Source organism: Barbus barbus, assembly GCF_936440315.1.
Source record: "Barbus barbus genome assembly, chromosome: 15".
NCBI lineage: Eukaryota > Metazoa > Chordata > Actinopteri > Cypriniformes > Cyprinidae > Barbus > Barbus barbus.
The window spans coordinates 3,254,700-3,265,523 of NC_136743.1; the positions used below are offsets into that span (position 1 = coordinate 3,254,700).

Consider the following 10,824-nt stretch of genomic DNA (forward strand, 5'->3'; position numbering starts at 1 on the left):
CAAGTACCTCGGTGTAAACATCGCTGAGAACCTGACTTGGACTATTCAGGGTCTATTGAGGAAATTCAGGGTCTCACCAGCAATCCTGAAAACTTTCTATTCAGGGACCATAGAAAGTGTATTGACTCAGTGCATCTCAGTGTGGTATGGAAACAGCTCCAATCAGGACTGCAAAGCACTACAGAGAGTTGTGCGCTTAGCTGAGCGCATCTCAGGGTCTGCTCTCCCCTCTCTGCAGGACATCTACCTCAAACGCTGCAAAAATAGAGCTGTTAAAATCAACAAGGACTCAAATCACCCTGGTAACCGTCTATTCACTTTGCTTCCATCTGGTAAGCGCTTCCGTAGCCTGATGGCAAAAACTGAGAGACTTAGGAGGAGCTTCTTCCCCCAGGCCATCAGGCTCCTAAACTCTAACTCTGTGTCATAACATCACATGACTCCATATAAATATCACTATAATCAATAAGTTATTCATAATTTTTTCTACTTCATATTGCTGCTATTTAAATACCCTGTACAACTTTTTTTGCACATTCTTTTGCACTGCTTATATTATTAAGTCAACAACAACCAGCACATTTATATTTATATTTTTTATCTTTTATTTTATTTTATTCTTTTTATTTTTTCTACTTTTCTTTTTCTTAATATTTATGTACATTCTGTGTTTTGTATTCTATACAATTGCACTGTCCTTGGAGCGGACCTGACCTACATTTCACTGCTGGTTATACTCTGTATAATTGTGTATGTGACAAATAAAATCTTGAATCTTGAAAAATCTTGAATCTTTAGTTACACTAAACCTTTGATGAGTAATATATTATTTTTGTTTGTTGGTTTATTTTTATCTTAAAAACAAGAAGGGGAAGAACTGTGAATAACATCTTTACTATTGCTTTGTTTACTATAAGTTTACTATAAATTGTTTGTTTATAGGTCCTGCTGTTCTGAGAATGGAGCACTAGTGTCCTCTAGTGGAGAATTTTAAATAATGCAGAGAAATAAATCAAAGGCCCATTCCTCCAAATCTGACTATAGGAATGACAAAAACAAGTCTTGGTGTGTTTTGGGAAATGTAGTTCCGTCAGTGCTGATAAACGAAGTAAACATTAACCCGCCCATAAGATTCACAATAACATCCAGATAGATCTTATCATCTCTGATGACATTTATGCAGGTGTTTCATTAGGAGCTCCTTGTATAACTGGCTTTTATTTAATCATTTACACAGCGGCAGTCAAACAGAAGACACAGGAAGAATGCGTATCCGCCCCTTTCTGAGTTCACGCACCCTCTCAACTACATTTCCCAGAATTCCCTGCCCGCTGTTCGCGGTACCGTCAGCGACAATGCATTACGGGAGTTGTAGTTTAAACAGGCCTTGCCAGCTTGTTGCCCGACGTCTGGACGAGCATTATACATGAGGATCTCTGCAGAGGGAAGTCCATCATAGACATGAAAATAGAGGCCAGGTAATCTTGCTTTTCTTACAATTTATACAAAAACACACGTCCACGTGGAATGTAGAGTGTGTATATTGATTAAATACGAAGGTAAAGCAGACTTTACCGGTTGCGCAAAGGACAGAAACGCCAGTGTTTTATAGCTGCGTTGGTGGTTTTCATGTGAAGCAGCGAAACGACCCGATTCTGTGTCTTTTTATAGATTCTCAACACTCATTTAGTTGAATTTCTGATGTCTGGTGTGGTAGTTAGGATGTGAATGTTATATATTGGACGACATATGCAGAAACAGCACATATTTCACATATTAAGACATGAAAAATAAACCGGCCTCTATTATGCCGCAATATTGAGGATGTCTCATGTTCTGCGGGGATTTCACGTCAACTTTAACTCGATATTAAACCATAAATACATGAATGCATGCCGCAGATTCGAAGTAATTATGCAACAAGGGAGCTGTTGAGTCATTGTCCAATCAGAGGCCAGATTAATGTGGCAAGGCTACAAAATAACAAAAGACAACGTGGCGTTACATACACTATGTAACATACACAAGTCACATCTGTTTAACCATGCTTAAAAAATGTAACATTTCAGCGAATGTAATAGATTTATCTGTAGTAGATTTAGGAGCTGTCAGAATCATGTGGCCAACCATATGCTGACACTCCATCAGTTTCTGTATATGCTGAAATGAAAGTATTATCTGTGTGTATTGTTCCTTTTAAGCCCCAAAACACCACAGGTAAACATTTCAATGAATCATGTGGCCAACCATATGCTGACACACCATCAGTTTCTGTATATGCTGAAATGAAAGTATTATCTGTGTGTATTGTTGCTTTTAAGCCCCAAAACACCACAGGTAAACATTTCAATGAATAGATTTCACCACACTTCCCAGCTGATTAAAAAGTACACATTTTTCACTATGTTAAATAATAATAGGTAAATAATATAGAAAAAAAAACTCTGTAAAAGCGTTCAGAATATAGATTGTAAAGGCTGGTGTGTGTAAATGATAAATGGTGGATAAATTAAATGTTATGCATGCAAAATTTCAAAATTGACTAGTGCGTTAAAAACAACGGTTTTGCTTGAAATCAAGACCAGCAAACCTGTTGGTTTACTGTAATCTGTCATTTTTCTCTTTTAGGTGTGTTTGAGGTTTTGGAAACATGTCCAAGAAAAGGGGCAGGTGAGTCAAAACAATATAAATGTGCTGTATCAGAATGGCAATGCATCACCATGGTACTTTGATATATGATGACACTGCAGGGAGGCCGGTATTTGTGTAACATGTAAATACCATAGTAAATTAATTTTAGCACTTTATATTGAAGTGCCTTGAATTACCATCACTTTTAGTCAGTGATTAATGGGATGGTGCACCCTAAATTAAAATTTGCTGAAAATTTACTCACCTTCAAATCATCTAAGATTCTTCTTCAAAACAGATTTGGTGAAATGTAGCATTACATTATCCTCTGATCCTTTGCTTGTGGATTACTGTGATGTTTTTATCAGCTGTTTGGACTCTCATTCTGACGGCACCCATTCACTGAAGAGGATCCATTGGTGAGCAAGTGATGTAAAGATACATTTCTCCAATTCAGTTCTGATGAAGAAACTCATCTACATCTTAGAGGGCCTGCAAATGTTCATTTCTGGGTGAACCATTCGTTTGAATCATTGACTAATACGTTTCAAGTATATGCCTTATTTGCTGTTAGTAAATTGTATTACACATCATATTGCTCTCCAGATATATGTTTCTGTGTCTGCCCCCATTGGTCGACCACAAATACACACACTATAGTCGAGTGATGTTGAGTGACAGACACACAGACAGGTAGCAATGAATGATTAAACTGAGCTCTGAACTCTTGTGCTCAGCTGAACTAAAGTCAGTTGGGAGAGGCTGGGAGTTTTATTTAAAGGTCAGCTATGTGGGTACTGTATAATTTGGAAAAGTTGCTAGTCATTTTTCATCTCATGTGAGTGAGTAGACAACATTTTCAACACATTTGTCTGTATTTATTTCTATTAGGAGCCTGTAGAGTCAGTGTGATCCCATTTTATTTTGGTAATTGATGTATTTCTGATTGAAATAGGATTATCGAGAAAAATATAGGGTGGGAATTGTTTTGGAATTGGTTGGATTGTGAAAAGTGGCTGTTACAGATCAGAAGTTAGCCAGTTTATTGAAAGATAAAATGACTTTTTTAAGATCAGCAAGTTTGATGAAAGATTATGCACATAAATGTGTTTTATTTAGAATATGTACACTTTAATTCAAATGTTTTGGGTCAGTAAGATACCAAGGCTGCATTTATGTGATCAAAATTTGTCACTTTTGATCAATTTAATACATCCTAAATCATGATATTAATATTTATAAAATAATTCAATTATAATTATATTACGTTGTCAAGTTATACTATGATTAGTAAACAGGATAAATTTTTATTTCCATATCACGCCTGCTTTTGTTCCGACTGCTGATACAAATTTTTAATCGCTTTAGACTAATGCACAGTAGTTGTATCGGTTTCATAAACCATATGCATTTGATATGATTCAAGAGAGAATGCTGTGCAATATAAAATCGATAAAATCATATTCATAAGCTTTGAGTTGTAAAACAATCCTCGATTAGCACTCCGCCAGACTTAATGCAGCCCATTATGTTCCTGTTTTCGTCTACTCAGCAGGAAGCGCAGCAGCGGCGAGCTGAGCGACAGTCTCACCCCAGATCCCAACAACCTGCTGGGCCGACGGATCCAGCACAGCTGGAGGGAGAAGGGCGCGGTGACCAAGTGGAAGGGCACCGTGCTGGACCGCCTCAGCGTCAACTCCTCTCTGTTCATGGTCAAGTACGACGGCTTCGATTGTGTCTATGGCATCGAGCTCTTTAAGGACGAGAGAGTCTCTAACCTGCAAGTTCTCACCGAGAAAGTAGGTGAGTAGGTGGATCTGTTGTGATGTGAACAGGAAACAAGCCAGAGACAGGAAGTAGCACATGTGCAAACATGAGCATTGAGCTAGTATTTATAGTGCACAAATTAATCATAATACTAAAACATTGTGTGCTACTTTAGGTAAGAATATGTATGGACAACATTTCACGATATAAGTAATTCTATATCCCAGTAATAGCATGAAGTCAGTGTTTAATACTTTTATTCAGCAAGGTTGCATTAAATTGTCCAGAAGTGACAGTATAGACTTTTATAATGTTACAAAATATTTCTTTTTCAAATAAATGCAAACGGCTGTTTTTAACACTGATAATAATCAGAAATGTTTCAAAGCATATTAGAATGATTTCTGAAGGATCACACCGAAGACTGGAGAAATGATGCTGAAAATTCAGATAAATTACATTTGACTATATATTACAGTATAAATTGTAATAATACTTCACAATATTACTGTTTTTACTGTATTTTTGATCAAATAAATGCAGCCTTGGTGAGCAGAAGAGACTTCTTTCAAACACATGCAAAAGTCTTAACTTTTGAACAGTAGTATAGTTATTTTTTGATGCTTGACACATTTCTTCTATCACACTTTATGTACCATCGTGCTGCCCAACTCTGCTACCTTAAAGTGGATTTTTTTGTTTTTTTTTGCATATCTGTGAATTTTGCTCAGACTGCAGTGTTTTTACCTATGCAATGATGTGCACATCTGTTCCCTAGTGATCATTACATTAATTTATTTTACAATACATTTAGAATAGCCAGAAAGGAAAATAAATGAACTGACTACTAAAGCACAAAATAAAAGAGACCGACTAGGAAGAAGACATGATGTTTGCAGTTGAAACGGAGGCAGATTATCACATGCATAGATTTACACTTTCACAATGGAGAAGATATGAAAATGTTAGACTGCCTGTTACGTAAATATGGGTTTCATCTAAAAAGCTATGAATATGAAATATTGTTACCAGAATTCTAGTGCCTGTTTGTTTGGCACAGCTTTACTTCATTTAAAATTTCATATCTTATAAATCTAATAAACAATTTTGCATGGTGAAAGAATAGTTGCTAGTTAGTAGTTAGTTGGAATAAATATAATTATTTAATGAATGTACACTATTTTTGAAATAATTTAATGTTTTTATTCAACAAAGGGACAGAAACAGCATTTATAATGTTATAAAAGATTACTGTGATTACTGTATAATGTTATAAAAGATTACTTAGTCATTTTGCTGTGTTTCCAAACCCTTCAAAGTGAACAACAAGATCAAGGTTCCTCATGACACAGAGGAGCTGGTGGGAAAAGCCGTGGAGCATCTGTTTGAGAAGGAGGACGGAGAGAAGAACGAGTGGAGGGGAATGGTCCTGTCCCGAGCGCCCATCATGACCAACTGGTACTACATCACATATGAGAAGGACCCCGTGCTCTACATGTACCAGCTCTGGGACGACTACAAAGACGGAGACCTCCGGATTTTACCTGAAGCGGGTAAATAAGCTGATGTTTTTAATAAAACCGTACTTGAAGGTTTCTGTCATCTCTCACCTTTTATATTAGCCACGTAATATAATAATAATTAAAAACTATAATAAACACCACGGGGTGGTGATGGCGCAGTGGATAAGACACATGCCTTTGGTGTGAGAGACCCGGGTTCGAATCCACTGTGAGACACCAATGTGTCCCTGAGCAAGACACTTAACCCCTAGTTGCTCCAGAGGCATGCGACCTCTGACATATATAGCAATTGGAAGTCGCTTTGGATAAAAGCGTCAGCTAAATGAATAAATGTATAATAGTATCTCAATAATACTAAAATAACTGTTCTTGAGCAGCAAATCAGTATATCAGAATGATTTCTAAAGGATCATGTGACACTGAAGACTGCAGTAATGATGCTGAAAATTCAGCTATGAGCACAGGAATAAATTACAAGTGAAAATATATTCAAAGAAAGAAACAATTATTTGAAATTGTAAAAATATTTCACAATATTGCTGTTTTTACGGAATTTTTAATCAAATAAATGCAGCCTTGAGCAGATTTTTTTTTTTTTTACATAAAAAAATCTTACCGACTACAAACTTTAGAATTTTAGATTATTTATTAAATTATTGGTCATGTGGTTTTTGTTTATAAATTAATAATATTAGTTGTATTAAAGGGATAGTTCACCCAAAAAAGAAAATGACCACATGATTTACTCACCCTCAAGGCATCCTAGGTGTATATGACTTTCTTCTTTCAGACGAATCAATATATTAAAAATGTTCTGGATCTTCCAACTTTATGGTAGCATTGAATGGGTGTTGAGATTTTGAAGCCCAAAAAAGTGCATTCATCCATCATAAAAGTGCTACACACTCTAACCGTCTTTTCCAACGTACGACGTAACGTAAAATGAAAGTCATATACACCTAGGATGGCTTGTAATTTTCATTTTTTTGGGTGAACGATCCCTTTAATTTGAATGAATAAAATGCATGCTTGCTTTGATTTAAAATAATATAATGTTTAATATTACATTTATTATTTTCTATTATAAAATAAGTCATTTTTAATTCAATCACTTTATTGTGAAGTAAAGTCATTCCACCTTTTTTTCCCCACAGAGAACAAACACCTGCTGCCTGCAGACAGGAAGCCCGGTGAGGAAACAGAGAGCCTTGTGGGTAAGCAGGTGGAGTACGTGACGGATAAAGGGGTGAAGAGAACAGGCCTCGTCATCTACCAAGTTCCCGCCAAGCCGTCTGTCTACTACATCAAATACGATGACGATTTCCACATCCACGTGTACGACCTGGTCAAGACCACCTAAAAAACCACAGACAAAACATAGAAACCTGAGACAAACCCACAGCGCTTCACCTCTTTATAGCTTAAGTATCATCGCCTCTCATTGTACAGTCTGCCATGCCTCGCCGTGAAGGGCTGGCCGTGGAGGTGCTGTATGAAGCGTCCGTGTACAGGGTTTGTTATTTTGTGTTGATGTCACAGCTTAGGGAGACGATTTTTACAATTGTCATATCAAAACAGTGTATTTATACGTGTGCGTTGGGCATCATTTGGTATGTTTATAATCCCATGGAATAGCTTCCATTCACCCATAAACCATAGAGAAGGTTGCATTTTCGTATGTACGAATGCTCAAGGAGTTTTGAATTGTAAATAGTTCTGACCGCAGGTCAAAAAAAAGTCACGTCAGAGAGACATTTGGTTACAAATCATACAGTGAGACTCTCTAACTGACCTATTTATTGAAAATTGAACCCAAAATTGCTGTTAAAACCTTTGAGTTGGTATTATGCGACGCATAGTGTGGCTTTTAGTTGCGTTTACCCCAAATCAGATCACATCTGCAGGGAAACAATTGAGCGCCGTTGAAGAGGGTTGCCCGTTTTGTCCTGTATTAAATAATTTGTGCTTTATTATTTGTTTTGTTGTTAAACAGCAGAAGAGCACTTGCATCTGAACACCAAACTACAGCTACGATTTTGAATGTCAAGCATAGCAAAAATGAAAACAGTCTCTTGTTGATTGTAGTAAAGATTATTGCAAACGTATTGCAAAAATAAGACTTTATTTAGCAGGCCTCGGTTTAGAAAACACAAATCCAATCCAGCAGGCTGGATAGACCTGTTAGACCTCTACAAACATCATAACATCTGCCTTACTGTGAAATTAATTGGTCTTAAATTTTTTTTTTTTTTTTCTCACTAGATTTATGCTTATGTTTTTGTCCCAGCCGATCTGAGCAGAGCTTCATGATTTCATGAGTTGTAATGAGGAGTGATTTTTGTTGTCAGATCGACTCATCACAGCCCTTTACAGTGCTTTAAATGTCTTTTGTGAGCCTTTTTCTTCTTGCTTTTTGCATCACTTCACGTTTTGTTGTAAATGATGCACATGAGTGTGATAATTGGCCACCTCTTCATGTAGCTGATTAGACCTTTTTTTGCTTGTAGCATTTGCACTTTATTCTTACAATGTCATCTGATTAAAAAACACAGCCTGAAAATAATTGTTAATTTCAGCTACAAAAAAAAAGTGTCTTACCTGATTGGCATCACTAAAATAAACTATACAGCAAGCAATTTGAACTAAACTGAAATAGTGCAACTTGTATATGATATTATTAGCTTGTTTTATTTTCCCAATCCCATATATAAATATATATATTTTTTGCAAATTAATTTTATCACATCAAATTTGTCCACTACTTACAATTTACTTGTGTATGAATGGATTTGGTTATGTAACCAGCTCTGCTCTCTGATTGGGTGTATTTGATGAGCGTTTCCTGCTTTGGTTTGCATGTCTTTCTCGGACAGACTGACAGGTTTTGAATTCCTTCAGTACATTAGCACTTCACACAGATTCATGTTGTATGTGTAGTTTTATTCTAGTTAGATATTCAGTATGCCATTATCAAAAACACATTGTGTGTTTAATTTATTTTTTTGGAAAAGATAAATGGTTTGTTTCTCCAGACACAGTCAATCTTTTGGGCAACCCAATTTGGGGTTACAGGAAAGTATTGTTCAGTGAAATGCACATTTCTGTAAATGAATTGTTCTACTTTCAGCTGTTCATATGGATTGAGTTTCTGGTCCATTTGCCATCACGTCAGGTGGGTCGTTCTCTGTATATTCTCCGTTGTGCTTTAAAAACACTTGTACTATATTTCTGCTTTCCGTGTAGACAAAAGGTTTGATGATTTCGACATGTTCAAGGTTTCACGACCCTCAGCAGGCTTTTCCTTTCTCCTAACTGTGAACGAGTAATTCTCTCTGGCTTCTTTGTAAATGTGTTTTATCGTGTGGTCTGCAAGCTTCAGCCGGTTCCTCTGGTTCTTCTATTTAATCTGTTCATTTGCTTCTTTTTACCAAAGTTACTTTCAGTAGGTGACGTTGAGGAGTGTCAAACTATTCATCCTGTCTGTTTGTGTAATGATGTTATCGTAAATAATAAGAGATATTTTTTGCACTGAAAATGTTGTCATGGTAATTTTTTTCCTAATTATTGAATTTTTTCTTATTTTCTTAGACATAAGGATGCACATAATGTAAAAACGTTGTTAAATGACAATATAGGCTATGCCATATATAGGAATGGTAAACAAAATATTTTTTTAAATATCAAAAATATATATTTTTAATGATTCGCTAAAGCAGCTGAACTCTGAACATACTCAAAATAATATGTTCTGTGTATGTATGTACTGTAAATGTTTCAGCCATTTAAAGCAACTGTTTTCAGTTTCGTGTATTTTTGGGACTTTTGAGCTCTTTACTGTGGGAGCTGTTTCTGCAACAGATTAATAAAAAATAAAACAGATAATTGAGCATATAACATTTTTTTTTTTCACAACTCATAGGAAAAAATAGTGAGATAAAAGAAAAAAATGGTAAGATTAAAGTCGCCATTACCTTTTAATTTTTTTTATTTTGTGAAGGGGAAAAAAAATCAATTTCGAGATATAAACTGAGTGTGATATAAAAAGTAATTCACCTTTTTTAATCTTTTATTCCGTGGCGGAAACAGGCTTCCATACATTACAGGTAACTGTCACTGTCGTAAATATATAACTCTCGTAATTACAGTTTGCTAGCTGTACACATGGCCTGCGTCCCAATGTGCATACTATCCATCCTAAATTATATGTGATATTAGTCATTTTCAATACTATTTAGGGCAGATAGGGTGGATAGTATGCACATTGGGACGCAGGGATGCATTTATTTCTGCCGCAAAGCAATCCGCTCTTTTCGTGGAATTTCGTACCCGTTCACTAAACTGACATACAGTGCCCTCCAAAAGTATTGGAACAGTAAAGACCAAACTGCTCTGTTGGCTGTGGAGTCAAGACATTTACAAATATGATTAAAAGATTAATATGAGACAAAACTACAGAATGTCACATTTTATTTTTGGGTGATTCAACACATAGATGTTTTATCAGCTAAGAAGTTCAGCACTTTTAGAGTTTCATCCCTCTATCTGATGTGAGCATAAGTATTGGAGCAGTTGCCTCACAGGTCTTTCTAAGTGATCAGCTGTGTCCTGTTGCATTAATTCTTCAGATATTAAAAGCAGGGAATGTGTTGTATCAGTTATATCCATTACTTCTGTATTCTGAATCTTGCAATCGATGATGACACACACAAACCAGGATGAAGATGAGGGAGCTGACTTTGAGAGAAAAGCAAGCAATTTGGATGCTAAAAGAAAAGAGGAAGTCAGTTAGAGCTCTAGCAAAAACAAAGGGCATGGAGAAATCAAGAGTTTGGAAACCACCAGCAACCAACAACGACCTGATTGGCTGAAAAAACTACAGTAGTTGATGACAGACAAATCATAA

At 36.1% G+C, this 10,824-nt stretch overlaps 1 protein-coding gene across 4 annotated transcripts; it reads left to right on the forward strand.

Moving 5' to 3' along the window:
- The first annotated feature begins 1,371 nt into the window (after positions 1 to 1,371).
- On the forward strand, positions 1,372 to 9,782 carry LOC306881732 (spindlin-Z-like). Of its 4 annotated transcripts, none has more exons than XM_079435971.1 (6): positions 1,374 to 1,478; positions 2,629 to 2,670; positions 3,000 to 3,143; positions 4,187 to 4,434; positions 5,718 to 5,951; positions 7,076 to 9,452. In XM_079435971.1, exons 3-6 carry the CDS (start codon positions 3,094 to 3,096, stop codon positions 7,279 to 7,281), a joined length of 738 nt encoding a protein of 245 aa, XP_079292097.1. In that variant the 5' UTR covers positions 1,374 to 1,478; positions 2,629 to 2,670; positions 3,000 to 3,093; the 3' UTR covers positions 7,282 to 9,452. The 4 variants fall into 4 exon arrangements, with proteins under 4 accessions (XP_079292099.1, XP_079292097.1, XP_079292098.1 ...); XM_079435970.1 differs by having other exon boundaries at positions 1,398 to 1,478; positions 3,000 to 3,050; XM_079435973.1 differs by lacking the exon at positions 3,000 to 3,143 and having other exon boundaries at positions 1,372 to 1,478.
- The last annotated feature ends 1,042 nt before the right edge of the window (positions 9,783 to 10,824 follow it).